At 24.3% G+C, this 19,754-nt stretch overlaps 4 protein-coding genes across 7 annotated transcripts in view; 3 read left to right on the top strand and 1 right to left on the bottom strand.

The window, feature by feature from the left end:
- The window catches only part of LOC126894483 (uncharacterized), a 28,370-nt gene extending 21,852 nt beyond the window's left edge, over positions 1–6,518 (top strand). For both annotated transcript variants that reach the window (XM_050665536.1, XM_050665537.1), the window contains 9 exons: positions 1,905–2,101; positions 2,559–2,717; positions 2,782–2,954; positions 3,183–3,427; positions 3,494–3,652; positions 3,723–3,755; positions 3,823–4,057; positions 4,138–4,693; positions 4,885–6,518. In XM_050665536.1, coding sequence (XP_050521493.1) covers positions 1,905–2,101; positions 2,559–2,717; positions 2,782–2,954; positions 3,183–3,427; positions 3,494–3,652; positions 3,723–3,755; positions 3,823–4,057; positions 4,138–4,693; positions 4,885–5,080 — 1,953 coding nt within the window. In that variant the 3' untranslated portion in view covers positions 5,081–6,518. The remainder of the gene's footprint in view (positions 1–1,904; positions 2,102–2,558; positions 2,718–2,781; positions 2,955–3,182; positions 3,428–3,493; positions 3,653–3,722; positions 3,756–3,822; positions 4,058–4,137; positions 4,694–4,884) is intronic.
- Positions 6,519–9,224: 2,706 nt separating this feature from the next.
- On the top strand, positions 9,225–10,924 carry LOC126894170 (tetraspanin-9-like). Of its 2 annotated transcripts, XM_050664979.1 has the most exons (6): positions 9,273–9,287; positions 9,375–9,547; positions 9,614–9,802; positions 9,873–10,049; positions 10,110–10,322; positions 10,401–10,924. In XM_050664979.1, exons 2-6 carry the CDS (start codon positions 9,488–9,490, stop codon positions 10,464–10,466), a joined length of 705 nt encoding a protein of 234 aa, XP_050520936.1. In that variant the 5' UTR covers positions 9,273–9,287; positions 9,375–9,487; the 3' UTR covers positions 10,467–10,924. The 2 variants fall into 2 exon arrangements, with proteins under 2 accessions (XP_050520935.1, XP_050520936.1); XM_050664978.1 differs by having other exon boundaries at positions 9,225–9,547.
- A 2,301-nt stretch (positions 10,925–13,225) lies between these two features.
- Positions 13,226–17,474, top strand: LOC126897175 (ubiquitin-conjugating enzyme E2-24 kDa-like). The gene is made up of 6 exons (XM_050670547.1): positions 13,226–13,578; positions 13,692–13,900; positions 16,718–16,768; positions 16,848–16,980; positions 17,055–17,202; positions 17,264–17,474. The coding sequence occupies exons 2-6, from the start codon at positions 13,719–13,721 to the stop codon at positions 17,359–17,361; spliced, it is 612 nt and encodes a 203-aa protein (XP_050526504.1). The 5' UTR covers positions 13,226–13,578; positions 13,692–13,718; the 3' UTR covers positions 17,362–17,474.
- Positions 17,475–18,863: 1,389 nt separating this feature from the next.
- The window catches only part of LOC126897157 (cytoplasmic dynein 2 heavy chain 1), a 36,860-nt gene continuing 35,969 nt past the window's right edge, over positions 18,864–19,754 (bottom strand). Inside the window, exon 67 of one of the 2 annotated variants that reach the window (XM_050670538.1) lies at positions 18,864–19,477. In XM_050670538.1, coding sequence (XP_050526495.1) covers positions 19,322–19,477 — 156 coding nt within the window. In that variant the 3' untranslated portion in view covers positions 18,864–19,321. The remainder of the gene's footprint in view (positions 19,478–19,754) is intronic. The other variant, XM_050670533.1, reaches the window with a different exon arrangement.

Here is a 19,754-nt window from a genome sequence, read left to right as displayed (position 1 = left end):
TTGCTTTATATTTTTAATGGTACGAATGTGGTATTGTTAAATAATCACTTTTTATATCGACTATTTGCAGGCTAATTGGCGTAAGTGACATTTTTGAACAAAATTGTTTAGATTCGGTTGATTTGAAGTACTCATAAGTTACTTTCATGATTTTAGGGGACAAAAATTGTTAATTAAAATTTCGCTTACGTCAATTTACATGCAATGGTCCATATACTATCCATTAAAATTAAAATAGAACAGGATATCGCTGTCCTATTTATTTTAGAGTAATATTCGTTTACTTGCAAAAAGACGTTGGTGATGTTTTCTCCTTTGCTGTTTAAAAATAAAAATGTGCTTATAACCTCACTTTATGTGGGGTTACCGGAAGACGTTGAATTTTCATTTCGAAGTTTATTAATTACTAAAAAATAAATTAAATACAATTTATAACTTATCAGTTGAAATTTATAATATATCTAGATAGTTATATTTTTAAAACTGAATTTTTGAATTAAGTCTAATTTTTAAATGATTCAGTATACATATTATGTAATACCTCAAATGACTTAAAAATATATTATAATTAATTAAATATAAAAAATATTCCATGTATACATAATTAAGTTGTTGGCTAACTATTTATTCGTTGTATGTTTTTATTAACTATTGTTAATTTAAATATTGACGTTTAAAATTATCCGTAACTATGACATTATATTGAAATAAACGTTTGGAAATTTATTAGCCATGGCTATGATTATGATTTACCAGGCATAAATGAGTTGAGTGAATCCATAATTTTGCTATTAAACTTAAGGGCACCATTAACACTAATAGAATTTTTGTAGAAAAATAAATAAGCGTGTAATTAAAAAATTGAAAGAAAATGTGTAGTAATGAGTAATTATAGAAAATATCATTTATCAGAGATATCAATTTCTATTTTCCCACCTCACTTTACATATCTATTTCTATTGTATATTATGCCTACAAAATACTTTATTAGTAGTAATAGTATTTACTAATATACATTTTTCATATATAAATTAATATATCGTAGTAGTAGACGGAGCATAAGTTTAAATAAAAAAAAATAGTTAGAATAAGTTTGAATAAAGCTTAGACTCCAACTTCCTCTCATTTTTTAACTATTATGCATAAATATTAAATTAAATTAATTTAATTTTTATTTACTTTTTTAAAACCTTTATGATAAAAATCATTTTAAATGTGCCCTTAAACCACGCAGAATTTTGATTCGTATTACTATATCAAGTGTTATTATGGACTATTAGATATGCATAAATGACTTTCTTTTTATTAAGTCTATTTAAAATATTTAATTTATTTTAAAATAGTATCTCCTCTGAATTTATCTGTTATATATAAATAACCAAAACTTTAAATTCAATCTTCTAAATTTGCAAGATTAATAATTTTTTCATATTAATTATGCTCAATAATTCTTAAATTGCATTATCATTTATAAAATTTCCTAAATATAAAATTTATAAAATAAAAATTGTACAAAGATGTCAAAAAGAAGGGTATGTTGATGGAGCCGGTTATTCCTTAATCACCTACAATTTACTACTGTTTAGTTTTAATTATTATTATTTATATTTATATACAAGGATATTATTTCAATTTGTATTGCATAATTATTAGATTAAAAATACTAAAATAAATATTAAAATTGTTGTTTACAACTATATTTAAAATTTTTCTTTAGTTCTTTTAAAAAAAACTCCTGAATTTCTACTTTTCAAGACTATTTTTAAGCTTTTTATNTATATATATATATATATATAATAAAATATCCAAAAAAAAAAACAAATAAATACAACAAGAAGTTAAATTATTATTGTTTTAATAGAATTAATCATTGAATTATTTAATTAATTATTTTTTTATTTCAGAGATCAAGTCGATCTTCTCCAATGTCTGTGATATCAACCAAATCCAATGTAGTATTAGCACCCAGCCATGTAACTTCAAATATTTCCTCTGGAACAGCAACTAATACAACTCCTTCTTTACTGAGCAGTCATTCTCTGTTGGCCAGAGGACATTCTCCACGTCGTCTCAGTCCTAGTAGAGAACGAGATAGTTACAAGTAAGTAACTAAGGAACGTTGTATTTATATTTGATTCTCATGAATAATTTTAAGATATTCTTTAGAATGCTATTTAGATAGTTTAAGTACAGCTTATTCATAGAAATTAATTATAAATCTTCTTTTTCATTACCTGTATCCTAACTAATTGGGGTCGGCTACCCTTATCCTAATCTTCCACTTGATACGATCTCCCACATCATCTACAAACACATCAACCGACTTCATATCGCAATCAATAACATCCCTTCATCTCTTTTTTTATCTTTATTTCTTCTTTCTTCAACATTCATTTCCATAACTGTTCTCACAGCTTCCGTTTCCTCTCTCTTTAAAGAAATTAACTATAAATATGGCCCTCAATATTAAGATATCAAAGCAAAACTTAAATAAGTTATATTAATGTACTATATAATTTAATTACTTTTATTTATCCGAATTGTAATATTTTATATAGAGCTCCAGGAAGTACTGCTTCATTGGCATCACCTTCACCATTTAATGCTGCGTCAATAGCATTACCACCAGTTGCTGCTCCTTCTTTGACACCCAATGTCCCAGCTTCGGCACCTTCTAGTCTTGTATACAATAAAACGCCCCTTTGGGGCCCCATGGGGTTAGTATTATATTTCTAAATAGTGTAAGATTTTCTAAAAATTTAAACAATATATTTTATTCAGAAATAATAGTATTACGACATCTACCATGGTTACTACTACTAGACATCCATCGTCATATCCGCCACCATTATTTTCATCACCAGCTGCCACAGCTACATCTCAATCTAGTGCATTGCCACCAGCAGCTCCTCCTGCTCACAATCCATTTTCTGCAGAATCTTTATTTCAATCAAGTAAATAATAGTTATTTAATTAAATCATATCTCAAATGATGTTATATTTAATAAAATTTTATAATGTTTAAATAAAAAGTTGTCTAAAATATGAAAATTTAAAATTTTTTTTACATTAAATTATATTATTAAAATTATACTTTTCTAAAACTTAACTTATTATTAACTAATAAGAAATGTTCATAATTAAATATAAAATTCAGCTTATATATATTCATCTTTTTTTAGATCAAGCAGATATGTTAAGAAGAGAATTAGACTCTAGATTTTTAGCATCATCGCAAGAAAGAGCTTTGGCTGTTGGTGCTCCATACTTGCGTACAGAGATGCATCATCATCAACATCAACATACCCATGTACATCAACATACAGCGACACCACTTATACCTTCAGTAGCTGCAGCTACTCCAACTATGCCGAATGCTTCAGCTATACAACCAGCACCTAACTCAGCATTGTACCCTCCTCCATTAGTTAGTACACTTACCTCTGTTTCTTGTACTTGATATTTATTTCAATTTTTTTTTTTTTTTTGACAGTTTAAAGAAATACCAAAATTAGGTGGAGTTGACTCTCCATTTTACAGGCAAAGTCTGTTGCCTAGTAATTATCCAGGATTCACTCCTAGTTTATTACATTCGTCAATAGGGCACACTCCATTTACACCACCAGCCCATGTTCCAACATTCACTCCTAAGGTAATTATTTATTTTTTTATAATATAATGTTAAAATCATTATTAATTCATTATTTATTGTGTACTTACAGTTGACTGATACATCAAAGCCAACTAAATCAAGTGTGAGTTGAATTTTATCAACATAGCAGTTTAATTTATTGTTTTATAATCATTTTCTTTGTTGTGCAGAAACCTGGTAAATGGAATGCAATGCATGTTCGTTTAGCATGGGAAATTTATCATTATCAACAAAAGCAACAAGCAGCTGAATCAAAAAATTCTGTTAATAATCTTGTGCCAAAGACTGAATTACCTAGGCCACCTACTCATTTATTTCCCCCTAATCGACCGCCTCATGATCTCTCACCCTTCTCTACACCTCATCATCATCATGCTGGGTTACCCCCTGGATATCCACCTATGGGTAACTAATTTATTATTATTAAAATATACTTTCAGTCTTTCATTATGTCTAACTTTACTTTAATGCTGTTATATATATAGCTGCTGCAGCGATGTTTGCTAGATATCCTACAGGATTTCCACCTATATCACCTTTCCCTCCAAATCCCATAAATGATCCATGGGCACGATTACAACCTTCACGAGGAATTCCTACACCCAACTCTCCTTATGGATCAGTAGCAAGTTGGCAAATTAAACCAGATCCTGTAGAAACTGAACGTGCAGAACAGCAACAGCGAGAGAGAGAAAGGGAACGGGAAAAAGAAAGAGAAAGGGAACGGGAACGGGAAAAAGAAAGAGAAAGAGGGCGTGAAAGAGAACGTGTTAAACGTGAAGAAAAACGAAGGCAAATAGCCCAACAACAATTGCAACAACAACAACAGCATCAACAACATTTACAGCAGCAACATCAGCATCAGCAAGCTGTTAAGATGAGAGAACGTTCTCCTCTTAAAGAACCAAGTATGATTCATAAGGAAGAAGACATAAATATGATGTTGGGCCGTGTTCCACCACCATCTCATTACTTACCACCTCCACCTAGACATCCACAAAGAGGTTTGCCAACACACTTTTCACCATGGGATCAGTATAGGTGTGTATAGTTAATTTTTTTCTATTATTTTATCTGAAGAGACCTTGTTTTAGTATTAATTTAATATTAACTAAATATTATCTTTGAAGTTTAATTTTCAAATAGTTTGCCAACCACTTAATTTTCATTTATAAACTTTTTAAATAGTGATTTAATTAAGTTGTAACAAAAGTTTTATCCATATTTTTTAGATATGATTCACTAAGATTTAGTCCATTAATTGCTGCTGCTGCATACAGAGCAGAAGAAGAAGAACATAGAGCAAAACTATTTGGTTACCACCCTCAAGCTCACTTAAGACCAAAAGATCCATCTCCTAATACTCATCGATCTGTACCGCCTGATATGCAATTACCCAAAAAAGAAGAATCATCTCAATCTAGGTAGTCAATGGATGTTAAAGTTATTATTTTTAATGTTTAAATTTATGATTGTCAAAATTGTAATTTGACAAAAGTTGTTTTATTATTATGTTATATTCTCTTTCAACTTTTCTCCTGCTATAAAATGTGTTAATTAAACAAAATTGTGGATGTATTTTGATTAAATAATTGGAACTTTATAATTTTTTTATTATGTACAATTTTTGAAGCTAAAATTTATTGAGATGTTATTTAGGTCTCAAATGGATAATTTTTTTTATTATTATTGAAGTAATTTTTTATAAATACAAATTAATAAAATTATTTAAAAACTTTTGAAACATCTAAATGAATTAATGAGATATATTGAATTAAGTGCAATCAAAGTGTCTCTTACTATTAAATCTATATATATATAATATATAAACTGAAAAATAAATTAAATTTGTATAGGATACACAGGGTCAATTTACATTGCTGTACTGATATTTTGGCCCTTTTAAGACAATTACGTTGGAAATCAATTTCCTCTACCAAATTAATTTTAATAAAACTGATAATTTACCCAAAATGTTTAGCTTTTAATATTAATATATTACTTTTTTTTTTTTTAATTATTTATTTTGTTCCTATTATTGTTTAATATGGTGTTTTTTATATAATAGATGAAATCAGCTTAGGGATTATTTATAAAATAGAAATTATAATTTAAAAGAAAATTATATAAACCCCGACATTTAAGTTACCAATAAAGTATAATTATAATTATAAATTTGCAATTCACATGTTTATTTTTGCAAAATATGTGTTTGTTGAAAACATTATTAAACTCCATTAACTTGTAAATAGTATGAATATTGGTGAACGAAAAGCCTGCGTCTTTCTTTCTTAATTATTATATTTTTTTCATTTAGTTAAAATTTGTTTTAAACAATGTCATTTTTGCACTAATTATTGAATTTTTTTAATTTATTGTATAAATTATTGAAACTATAAAGTATTTTGGTATAAATAATGTGTCTTGTCATGATATTTTTAGGTTTTTCTGAAATGATTACAATAAAAAGTAACACTATAATTTTTGTATTGCCATAAGTCAATTGTAAAATTTATCAAATTTTATCAGTGAATAATTTGAGTATTAAATGAATAAAAAAATTTTTTCTTAAATTTATATTTATTTTGAATTAGTAAAATACTTTGAAAGTTTGTACTTCATATTGCTATAAACAAAAGAAAATTGTTGATTGTTTTAATTTTAAATTAAAATAATACCAAATATTTATCAATCAATTATGAATACTTATTGTGGTAGACGTGTAACTTAAATTGTGTGTATATAATGTAAATTATTAAATATTTATTTTTGATAAATTTTATTGTGATTATTGTTTGAACATGATGAAATGTGTATATTAGTGTAAAGTGATGATACAATAATAAAATTTTATGTTCCATTTCAAGTCAGCTGTATTTTCATGTTTCCTCTATACTGAAATATATTTTTAAGTGATCTTTTCCCTTTAATCTTGAGTCAATACTCAATGATATTATTAGCTAAATACTCCATAAGTTTGCTAGAAAACTAATGATAATTTTACTTTATTTTGGTTTAAAAATATAATTTATCATGGTATCTGTGATATTTGTGAGGTATTCCTTTTTTATAAATAATAAATTGATGTTATTAATTTTTATTTTTGAGAGTTTAAAATTTTAGTTCTAGCTACTATTTACTAAATGGTGAGCAATGCATTTTTTAAAATATTGGACCCATTAAATATCTTTTTTTAATATTAATAATCAAAAAAAGGTCAACTACCAATAAAATGTTATTTTTACCAAATTGTTGAGATACTACTCCCTTTTGAGTAGACTCAGTATTATTGTTTTAAATATACTTTCATTATTTTTGTAATTACTATTCAAATATCTTAATGTAACAATATTTTAAAAATATATATAATTAATTACAATCGCAGATATACGGAGAGAAGATATCCAGAATTAACCTATATTTTTACATTATATCATACACGGGACATATATTGATATGTACCCAAGTTAATTTTATTTTTTGGACTCCCCCCAGAAAATATTGAAAATCCAATATAGATTAATTAAATTTAAAAATATTATTTAAGTATTTATAAAAAAAATGTATTCTTTAAAATTATTTTTTCATTATTTTTCATGAAATTATAACTATAATTTGTGACACTTAATTACTAGCGAGTAATTTTGTAGGTGACCTTTTTTAATGATATTTATTTTCGAAGGTCAATTCATTTATGTTTGAGCTCTAATTATTACTACTAATGATAAACTATTTTTTGTTTACTTCATTTGACTAATGATTAATATTAGATTTATCTTTTAGATTGTTTCTGTTAATGACTTTATTCATTTTTATAACTATGTTTTTTAAGGATATTGTTCATTTTTCTTATAACAAGAAATATAGGCGCAATTTTAACAGTTTTTAGAATCTGATTGGGTTTAAAGTTTTAGCTCTTCTAGCCATCTAAATGCACCACTCAAAATGTGTAGAAATAAGTAATTTTTCAAATTTGTTTCTTTTTTTTATTATTCAAGAACGTCACATAGAAGTCATTTGTTTTATCAAATTGAACGTGAACGTAAAAAAAATTCACGTTTTTGATAAATATGATTGTTTTTTTGTTAATTTGCATAATTTACAATAATATTATGTTTTTATGAACTCATGACGAATTGACATATTGTAATTGTATGTAAAAATATATGTAATAAAATATTCACGTTTATGTACATGATGATGTACTGTATGGGTTATAGAATCTGTATCTTGTACTGTCAAATGTTGATTTAATCACTGGTACTTAAAATTATTTATACAGATAGAACAACACGCAAAGCATTAGTGCATTATTTACTTGCTGCAATTTGTTAAAAGTTACTTTGTTTCTCATTAGTGATTGCAGTTGTAGTGTTATCGTTTTGTATATTTATAATTATTTTATTTATAATTTATAATGGATTTAAAGAAAACGTTCACATTATAATATTAATTATGATAAAAGAAGAAATGAATGTGACAAAATTTAGAAAATATGAAGTGTACACTAAATCATGTATCTAGTACTTAATTGAAATATTTTATTTCAAGATATGTAGGAGCGCAATTAAGATGGAGTACTTAACTTCATATAAATCAACTCAAAACTAAAATATTTACGTAATGAAGTTACAATTATTTTTTTGGTTTTAGAGCAGTGAAAACTTTCTTATTTCTTATTTATTTTCTTATTTATCTCTAAACCTTAATTACGCCAATGAAAGGAAAGATTTTTATCTATTATGTTGGAATATAAATTTGTCTAAATTGAATCGTTTATATAAATGATAATTATGTATATTGCAGATTAACTGGGAGCATCATTAGGGGGGTGGGTAACTTGGAAATTTGCCTCAGTCCAAATTTTTAGTACATATTGGGTCTGCTAAGTGTTCTAAAACGCAATTTTAGCAGAATAAAATTAGTCAACATTTTTACTTTTTAATAGAACAAAGGTTATTAAAATTGTTTTTGAGATTTCTAAATTCAAATATTTTCAATGTCTCCCTTTTAGAAGGGTCTTTAATTAGTTTTAATTCATTTTAACATATTTTATTAATTGTTTTTTTCATTATAAAAACTCCATCCTTTAAAATAGAATAAACGTTAAAAAATTATATTTTATACATGTTAAACAGTATAAAAAAGAAGTCACATGGCCATTTTTGAAAAAAAAAAATTTTTAATTTAATTAGTTTTGTGGTTGTATTATGGGGATAAATCGCGAGCAAATAATGATTTATAAAATTTTGGCCCGGTCAAAAATTTGCCCCCGTCTATTATAATCTGAAATGACGCCACTGGGGGTAAATTATTCATAAAGTACACCAAAATCAACTCATTCATTTGTTTAATAAACGTTCTGAACACTGCAGTAATAGAAAATATTGAACGACAACAATTTTTTAATCCTTCGTGTTTATACATCAAGTGTGTTTATTATGATTGTACTCGACGTTATTGTTTTTATGTTTATTGATAGCATGATATAAGCTATTTTTAAACAGGTGAGTAAAGAAAAATCCTTACAAAAATAATATTTCTAAGATATATTTATTTAGTGATTCTTGTATGAATAAGGCAATAAACGTGTAACATCATACTTATTGCATAACTGTAAAACTGTAAATTCTTGGTAGGTACATTGTTTAATTTTAATTTTTGTCGTTGATAACAGTTATGAATAACGAGTTCCGTCATTATTGATCGTTTGCTGTTTCAGTTGGTTATTAGTTGACCGTGTTGACGTTAACAATTTTTTAATATTTTTAACCTTGTAAAAGTATTCAGAAACTTCTACGCTTTTCTAATTTGTCGTTTTTTACGTTAAGAACTATGTCAATTTTTCAATTTTTTGGCAAGTACATTTTGTACTTGTTTAATCTTTTATGCTTGGTAAGTACTTTAGTAAAAATTTATGTGTTCTAATTATTATTGAGATATAAATTTTGTAATTCCTAGATTTCGGGTATTATTATCATAACAATTGCAGTTCTCATCAATCAAAAATTTTATAATTGGTCAAGTTTCATTAGCAAAGATTTGATTACAGCCCCTCAAATAATGTTAGTTATTGGATTGATTGTATTTGCTATTGCTATACTGGGTCTGTGTGGTATAATAAGGGATAGTGGATGCCTTTTGATTCTTGTAAGTGTTTCTTATAGTAATACTTATTTATTAGATAATGATGTTTTTACTTTATTATTATTCTGTATAGTTTTCTGTGCTGCTTACATTAGTTTTAATGGGTGAATTGATTTTTTCGGGAGCTGTATTGATGATGCGCGGTGAAATCAAGGAGTTTGCAATGAAAGAAATGAACCAAACCATTTCTAAATATAATCAAACTGGTTATGAAACGTCAACTGAAGCTTGGAATATCTTACAATCTGATGTAAGTTTTATAAACATTAAATATACTCAGAAAATGTATAATATAATTTTTACTACAAAGGTGGAATGTTGTGGAATTAATGGACCAAATGATTGGAAGATAGTAACTCATACTGATGTATTACCAGTATCATGTTGCAAAGCAATTCCAGTAGATTGGCATTGTACAAAAACTGATGCATATTTAACTGGATGCTTTACATTGTTAGAAGATAAGCTTCAAGAAAATAGTCAACTATTATTTTGGACTGGGATAGCTTTTGCTGCAGTTCAGGTATTTCAATTTTATGAAATTAAATAATTTAATTGAAAAGTATCCATTCTAAAAGTAAATTGTATGTTTTGCTTATAGCTTTTGGCTGTTACATTAGCGTGTTGTCGCCGTTGTTCTTTATACAAAGAATATGAAACCGTTTAAGGAATAAATCAATTATAAGTGTTTATTAATGCTACATTTTAAAAGATAATTAGGAGTAGCTTTTATCTCATCCAATTATTTTTTTTATATTAATAAACTAAATAATAAAAAACCAGTTGTTTACTAGCTTGTTATCATAAATTATCTAATTATGTGTGTACTCTTTGGTCTCATGTTAGAAAGCTTTAACTTTAATTAAAAAAATTACTAATTAATTTTGTAACTGTGCAAACGCACCATTTGTAATATAAGATTACACAACTTTATTATTATTTAATGTAATTTTTTTTATAGTTTTTCACTTTTGTTATCAATATATTGAAGAAGATAATTTATGTAATTATTATAATTTATAAATTAATAGCTGTAATTTGTGTTTATTCTAAGTTTGACAAATCATTATAATTATTTCTATAAAATGTTTTTGGTTAGTAATAAATAAAAACATTTTTTTACTATTTCATTAAAATTAATGTTTGAGATACTATACTTAAATTTAAAATCTATTAAGTTATTAATCACACTAATATAACTTATTATTTTATAATTTTTAATTATTAAAAAAAAGGTCATAAATTTTAGCAAACAATGTGTTCATATTAATTCCAATTCATATGGTATGGTACAAGAAGTATTTGAGATTAGACAAATAATTTTCATAACTGGGTATATACTAACATAGGCTAAGTGTAATAGTTATTATTATAATGGCTAAGAATGAAAATGGATTTCTTTTAAAATTATTTTAAAGTATAATAATTGATATTTATACAGTTGTCTCACATCTAACTAAGAACACATTAATTTTTATCCAATTATTATTTCTTTGAATTTATTTTTTTATTATTTATCACTAAGATTTTTTTTTTTATTTTTTCAAATATATATCAAGTGGGAATGAGCAGATTATATTATACACCAGTACTTAAAATTTGAATATGGCAAACCGTGTAGCAAAAAAAAAAAAAATGCTTTTTAAAAGCTATTGAATATTTTTTAAATTATTTTTTCTTGTTTCATTAGTATATATCTAAGATATCTAAGATATTTAAATATTCAGTTAATTTCATAAAAATATATAAATATTAAAAAATTGGTTATTTTTTTCCTTGCATGCATATTCATCATTTTGTCATTTATTTTTTCCTGGTTATTTTTTCTTAGATTCCCATAATCCGATCCACNTTGTCATTTATTTTTTCCTGGTTATTTTTTCTTAGATTCCCATAATTCGATCCATACTACGGGTTTAATATTAAAAGTACTTTATAAGCTAGTGTAAGAATATAATACACATGCATTGTTATTATTTTTATGATTATTCAAAATGTGAAGATATGGTTCGAAAACTCTCCTGGCAGAAATAATTATTCATTATAAATACTATTTTGAGTGGGCAATAAAAACATTTTCTTGATGTAAACAATAATATTACAATTTTTTATTAGCATATTATAAATAATTCGATCCTTTATAATCGATTCAAATAAGACGTTATTTAATAAAATTAAGTTAAGATACAAACTTTTTATGAAAAATAAAAACTTTTTTAACACATATTACAATAGAAATAATAAAAAAAATGTTAATTAACAAATTTACTTGTTGTTTTGGGGAAAATATTGTTTCTTAAATACTAACAATCGTACGCTTAATAATATTACAATATTTTCAATTTATAAAAAATTATTTATATTTGGAATGTTGTGTTCTTTTAAATTCTTTTTTTAAAAAAAATAATAAAATAACAGCTAGTATCATTATTACTATATGGATTTAAATTATTAGATAAAAAATGTGTTTTTGCATATGGTTGGAAGGCATAATTTATCAGAATTAGATTACTGGATTCTACAGTTGAGGCTTTAAACAGGACTTTATTTCGGGTGTCTAAACGAAAAGTTTTCTTCTTCATATAATATTATCAAGTTAAGTCTCATAACTATAATATAATTTAAAAAAATACTGAAGAGTTTTCAAACATCATTTGATTACGTGCCTACATATTGTAAATAGTTTAACCAGAATTGATGTAAAATAGACTATTATGTAAATTGAAATAAAATTATAATAAATGTAAATTATTTTCTAAAAATAGCTCTCCAGAAAGTTGAAACTGTAAATTTCTGTGGTGCTTATGTAGTTCTAAGATCTTAATTACAAACATCTAAAAAATAATTTTTTATTGAATTTATGTTCATCGAAATTATAAGTTTCTAACAGCTAAAAACGTAAAGTATATTATAGTTTTAATAGCCATTATAAATTATATAAAATAATAATTCTTATGTAAAAAAATTAATTTTTTATTCCATAACGTTCTGTTGTTTACATTTTTTACCCGAGCACAACAGATCTCACGTTATTATTACTCGATTTGTCTATTTCAATTTTGTGCAAAAAAATTATGATTGTAGCTGTCATATTTTTTCATTCGACAAAAAAATTTTTTTTTATTTTTTTGGTTACATTTTAAATTTTGGTGCACAGTTGTCACATTTAAAGGCTTCTATATTACTGAAATTCACGTAGTTTATCAATGTTTCGAGTAATTAATGGTATAGAAGTCAAAGTGTAATTATTACATGTTTAATAAGTAAATCTTAATATAAGATTTAATAGTCATTATAAAGCAAAATTTAAATACTCATAAAACATATTTTTTGAATTTCTTCAATGACTATCTAGCAGTTATCAGTATTTGATAAGGAGGGTAGTAGCAAAACATTATATATACTACTATTAGTAATTTTATGCCGGCACACTGCTTTTTGGGAACCACTATCGTTTTCGAAAATTCGACGCATGATTGTATTTTTGTGAGTGATTTCCTTTGTTCATCTGTATCGCCGCTGCTGTGTGTTTAATTTGCCAAAACTGAATTAAAATTTGTGCAAGACTTAAGAGTTTGTTTGGTCGTATTAAATCGTCAATTAGCATTCATCTAGATTGCAAAACGACAAAGACACATTAAATCTGATTGACCTGCGACCGATAGTCGCAACAGATCAAATGACTACTTATCGCTGATAGTAAAGTCAAGTACTGATCAAATGTCTTAAAGGGTAGAACGTTAGGTTTTTACTCTCTTGCAAATCTCCAATTATTAGAGGTATTTATCATACTAATCATATTTTAATTAATTCATTTTATTATTGACCATTGTGTATATGTGATATTTTTTTTTAACACCTCGCATAATATTTTCTACTTGGTAAATTGTAGCATATCCCTGTGATAAATAGTTTTATCATGTCTACAACTCCTACACCGAGGAGTCCTAGTAGTTCAGGACGTAGAGGAGTAACATCAGCTTTACCTGTGGTCTCTGCTGTACAAGGGACTCCTCCTTCATCACCTTCTCTTAGTGAATCCACTAAAGAGGTTAAACCCAATCCAAAAATGTCAAAAGCACTCAGTACATCGACTAAAAGGTGAGTTAAAGATGACATGTTATTTTAATGTAGATTGCTAATGATTTGATAAATGTTAAAGATTTTTAATGCCATTAAATTATTTATAAGTTAAAAAATATATTCAATTTATTAATCAACAAAAAGTGGTTCTTTGTTTAGTGCTGATGATGATAACTTGATTGTAAAAATAAATATCCCCAGTTTTTTACTTAAAATATTTATGTGGCTTTTAGAGTGACCTTTAATATAAATTTACCTTTTAGATAAATATATATTTTCATATTGATTTGTGTAATGTGAATCACAAAAGTATATTGAATGCAATACTTATTCATTCTAATTATTATTAATTTTTTTTTTTTACACTGAAAATTACTTTTTTGTGCTTAACGATTATATTATATGTATTTCTTAAGATATCTTTAAGAAACATAATATTTTCCTTTTAAATTATAATAATTTTAAGATAGAAATTTGAAGTATTGTATATTGCAAATATGATATTTTATTTACTAGTTTAAAATCTGTTTCCTATGAAATACAAATACTTGAACATTCAGGGTTGATAAACATTTTTGGTCACGATACCATATTTAATATTTTCTGCAGTAAACATGCTGTTAACATATCTTTTTTATTCTAAGGAAATTTCATTTAAATTCAAAACATTTTATCATTCAAATGCTAGTATTTTATATAATACTAATCATAGATGAATTTAAAATGAGTTAACTTATTCATTTTATAAAGTAAAGTCAGTTTATACTGAGTTGTCTATTAAAAAAGTAAAGAAAAATTATATTATAAAAAAAAGTTGAATAATTTAGTTCAATGAGGCTAAAAGGTAGGTTCTGTAGAACTGTGGTGAGACCAACTATGATTCATAGTGTTGCGTGGTTGACAAAAAAATAGAGCAGAGATGAGAGTCGGTAGATAAATAAGTGGAATAATAAGAGAAGATAAAAAAAGCTTTTATTAAATTTCTAGATTCATGTTTTCTTAGGCTGTATGCTAAATTTTTAATATAAAATAGTTTTAGTCGCCTATAGTTTTAAATTACATTATTTGTACTTTTGCTTACAGAGTTAAGCTCTGTGTTGAAAATATTAAACTTTTTTTTTCTTTCCTGTTTCTTCCTTCAGAATCATTCAACTGATACAATATAAGATTTGTATTGGAATAAAATTAAAAAATAAATCTAAAATTTTTTTTTTCAATTGAAATTAATTAAATTTTTTATTGCTATCAATTTTCTTATTCTATTGCAATGAAAGTTATGTTGGACTTATGATTACTGAAATAACTGAAATAAGTTTTGGATTGGACGTTATGTATATATTTATATATTTACGTTATGACATATTTATATCCAGGTATGAGGAAAAATATGTCCAGAAAATGCCTAATTACAAAAATTGAATCACCCACTCTCAGTCATCACTTTAAATTGTCAATAACTTCCAAAATACCAGTCCAAAAGTTGTTATCGGCCAGTCATTTTCTTAATTAGATCATTATTTAATAAATAGGCTATTTAATTATGAGTTGTCATTTGATACTTATTATATGTAAGGGATAAACATAAAGAAATCTTAATGATTGAAAAATTGAGAGAAACATTGAATTAAAAGAAACAAAAAAATTATTAATTAATTTTAATTTTCGATTAATTAAGTGGTTCACAAGTGAATCACTCTGTATATTATTTATTATTGACAATTTACTTATTTTCTTATTAATAAACATAACAAACTAATAAGAATAAATAATTTATATAATTAATATTTTAAGTATTATATTTTATATTATCTTCATTATATTTATTTATTTTTATATTTATAATAATTAAAATATAAATAAACACTATAATAAATGTATTTATTATTTATATTAATATGTATATTTATTTATTTTAATTTATATAATTATAAAAATAAATAGATTAAATTATATTATAATATAAAATACAAGTAAAACTTTATTTTCAAAGATTAAAGTATTGTAGTTGAATGCATTTATTAAAGTAATTTTAAATGTATGCAATTGTGCAATTTTTTTAAATCAAATCACTCATTAAATTAACAAATGATAAATTTAAATGTATTAATAATAAATTATTGCTATTAAAAAGTAAAATATTAATTAAGAATAAATATTTAAATATTAAAAATTAAGTTTTATGAATTTAAAATTCAAAATATTTGTGAAACATAATGTTTGTTGAATGCACACATTTATCAAATGTACACGTTTATTGAACTTATACGTTCATTAAACAATATCATTTTGACCATGTACCTAATAAATTATTAGAATCCGTTGGTGATAGTCAAATGTTACAGCCAATCATGATGTGCAATTAATTATCTTTTCTTTATTCATCGAACCTTTTGTAGAAAAGTTTTACTTTAATTATAACAATTATTATTTTGTAGATACTACATTAAGTTTCCATATTTTATTTACATTTTAAAATTTTTACTTATTTTTAATTTATTATTATTAAAATAACCAAATTATGATTAAACAATTTATTACAAAATATCTTTAAAATATAAAAAAAAAATCCTTATTTAGTGTTATACTACCTTTGCACTCTTATTATAGTAATATAAGGTAACTTATACATAGTCTCTCTTCTAGGGAACTCCATTTGGATTATATTAAAATAAGGGGGTGACTAAAAGAATTTTTTACCAAAGCTGTAGTTATAGCGTGGCTAATGGTTTGGATCTATTAGTTCCCTGGGATATGTTATTGCAAGATTGTTATATATAATTAGTGTCAAACTACATTTTTACAATTTTTATTTGAATAATTATAATTTAATTTTAGAATACAAAAGGAATTGGCTGAAATTACATTAGACCCTCCACCAAATTGCAGGTAATACTTTTATATAAAGTAGTATATTAATTATACTTAAAATTTAATTGTGTCATTTCATATAATTCTGATTTTACAGTGCTGGACCTAAGGCAGACAATTTGTATGAATGGGTTAGTACCATATTAGGACCACCAGGATCTGTGTATGAAGGTGGAGTTTTCTTTTTAGATATTCATTTCACTCCAGAATATCCTTTTAAACCGCCTAAAGTAAATTAATTTATTGTTATAATACGATTTACTTTTGTCCATTTGTAATATTGTATTTTTGTTTAAAAATTCAGGTAACTTTCAGAACTCGTATATATCATTGCAATATTAATTCTCAGGGTGTCATTTGTTTGGATATATTAAAAGATAATTGGTCACCTGCTCTTACTATATCTAAGGTGCTGTTATCTATCTGTTCTTTATTGACTGATTGTAATCCAGGTATTTTATTTATTAATTCTTCTAAATGTGTATAGCAATCATTTATTTTCAATATTTTTAGCTGATCCACTTGTTGGCAGCATTGCTACACAATATTTACAAAATCGTGATGAACATGACAGAATTGCTAGATTATGGACTAAAAGATATGCTACATAATCAACTGTAACTTTAGAGAGTGCAGATTTTTTTTAAGTAGTAATAATATAAAATCCTACATTTATTCATATAAATTTGGGTGTTAAATAATAAAAAAAAAATTTAATACCTTATAGTTGGTACTTCATAAAATTTAAATGAATCAGTTCCTAAGTTTTTCATAAATAAATGTATATTTTTCATAGAACCGTGATAACTCTTTTTTAAATTCAACAGTAAATTACTATCTTTATGATATAATTTTTTATATGACTGCGTAGTATCTTAAAATTGTATTTTGATGTAAATAATACTTTTAAAGTTAATTTGGGTTATTAATTATTATTAAATAATTTAAGACATATTTTTTAGAATATCATTTTAAACTGGTTTTACAATAAACATATTTAAGTCATTATTCATGGACTTTTGAAATTTATTAATTAAATATCTAGTAATAATTTATGCTGTAACAAAGGTTATATTGACATGTATTTTGAATTTAATTATATAAAAGCTGGTAAATATTATTCAATCAAGTGTTATAATAAATTAATCATATATAACTTCGTACATTTAATAAATGTAAAAATAATTTTATTTTAATTTGATAGTAAAATTTAAAATGACTAAATGTATAATTAAAAAAATTATTTTATTATAACTATTAACAGTTTTAATTTTTTTTAATTTTATCAAAAAATAATTTTAATGATTACTTTATTAATTAAGTAATGTATACTATAATATTGAAATTTGACTGAATAATCATAATTGTAATAAATCTCGTGAAAAAACATATGGCAAATGAAAACTTTTAAATTTAAGTATAGAAAATATAGTTCAAATATTATTAATTTTTCTGTTTACTTATAAGTTATTCATTTTATTTGAAAGTTGTGAAAAATAGATCCTTGATGGAATATATATTTTTTACTAATTTACCAAACCAAAATTTATGTTTTTTATTTGTATTCTTTATTATGCATAAATTATTTTTCCATAATTCTTTTGCTACTTTAATTTTATTCTAAATAGATAATAAATTAAATAAATATTTTTTTTTTTTACATTATAACAAATATTTTGTATTAAATATGACTGAAATATTAATTTTTTTAAGCATTGAAAAATTAGTTATTGAAATCTTCAAATCAATGCTGCTGAGCAGTCTTCCAAGGATTAACTATTAAAGATTATTATTGATATAGAAAATTGACAAAAAAAATTTAAGAAATATGTTTTTCCTAATAGTATTGATTTTGATATGCTTCAAATTGATTTTAAATTAATTTTTTTTTAGTCTTCTTTTAAAAGTTGGGACTTTAAAATGTATTCAGTTAAATATGTTGGTTATTTCATCATGTTAGTTTAAATGAAAATTATCTGAGTTCACCATTGAAATGGTTTTGCATGCAATTAATTGTAAATTTTAGCATATTAACATGTTAATAAGTTATAAATAAATATTCATTATATATAAAAGAAATGTGTATATGTAATATTTAATTAAATGAAAAATATTATATAGGTTAATTTATGGTAACAATAAACTCATTGTTTTAATATGTCCATTTATTTGATATTTTTTTTAAGAATAATTAATCTTGCATTCAAATAAAATATTGTGAAAAGACAACTAAATGATATGGGAATGAAGAAAATGGTACTCACATCTACATCTCGTATATCTCGTAAACTAGTGGTTAATGGCCATAGATTAAAAGAAACAAAAATCATTATCTGGTACATTTTATTATGTATATGAAATTTAATAACATTATTATTATTAAATGTAAACAGAAAAGTGTAGACAGAAGTGAGTGATATATGGTTTCAAAGTTATATGTGATATATTTAATAAACAATGTAGAATTACATTTTTTGAAATTTGAGAATTTTTGAACTTTAAATGAATAAAATAAAATTCTCTAGTTCATTACAAGTTTTTTACTTTATAATTTTAAAATTATTGAAGCAACTAACATCTTAAAAATAGTGTAATTCCAGTTAATGTCCATTTCTCATGTTCTTTCTGTGAAATAGATACTGGTAGCAAACAAATTATATTATCTTTGGATTGAGTTTCGTATAATATGACATACAAATCTGAATTTTTAGTACTTCTGATTGTATCCTATAATTAAAATAATAAAATTTATTATGTTATTTTTATGCTATTATTCTCTGATTTCCAAATTTACAATGTTTTAGAAACATGGTAAAGCTGTTCTGAATTTTTTGAAAATAAACTTACATGTTAAAATTTACAGTACTTTATTAATTTTTTTTCTATGGATTTTGAATAAAATAAATCATTTATTTGGTCAAATAATATACAATATTTTCCACATTAAGAAAAAATATTTAGATTTGGAATGTGATTGGTGTATAACTGTCAATTAGCTTTTATC

Source organism: Daktulosphaira vitifoliae, unplaced genomic scaffold (assembly GCF_025091365.1).
Source record: "Daktulosphaira vitifoliae isolate Bord-2020 unplaced genomic scaffold, ASM2509136v1 Scaffold_1, whole genome shotgun sequence".
Classification (NCBI taxonomy): domain Eukaryota; kingdom Metazoa; phylum Arthropoda; class Insecta; order Hemiptera; family Phylloxeridae; genus Daktulosphaira; species Daktulosphaira vitifoliae.
This window is presented reverse-complemented; position numbering and strand designations above follow the sequence as displayed.

Coding starts and splice junctions, on each gene's coding strand:
- LOC126894170 (XM_050664978.1), top strand. CDS start 9,488: ATGTCAATTTTTCAATTTTTTGGCAAGTACATTTTGTACTTGTTTAAT. Junction 9,803..9,872: donor GTGGATGCCTTTTGATTCTT/GTAAGTGTTTCT, acceptor TATTCTGTATAG/TTTTCTGTGCTGCTTACATT. Junction 10,050..10,109: donor GGAATATCTTACAATCTGAT/GTAAGTTTTATA, acceptor TTTACTACAAAG/GTGGAATGTTGTGGAATTAA.
- LOC126897175 (XM_050670547.1), top strand. CDS start 13,719: ATGTCTACAACTCCTACACCGAGGAGTCCTAGTAGTTCAGGACGTAGA. Junction 16,769..16,847: donor GACCCTCCACCAAATTGCAG/GTAATACTTTTA, acceptor CTGATTTTACAG/TGCTGGACCTAAGGCAGACA. Junction 17,203..17,263: donor ATTGACTGATTGTAATCCAG/GTATTTTATTTA, acceptor CAATATTTTTAG/CTGATCCACTTGTTGGCAGC.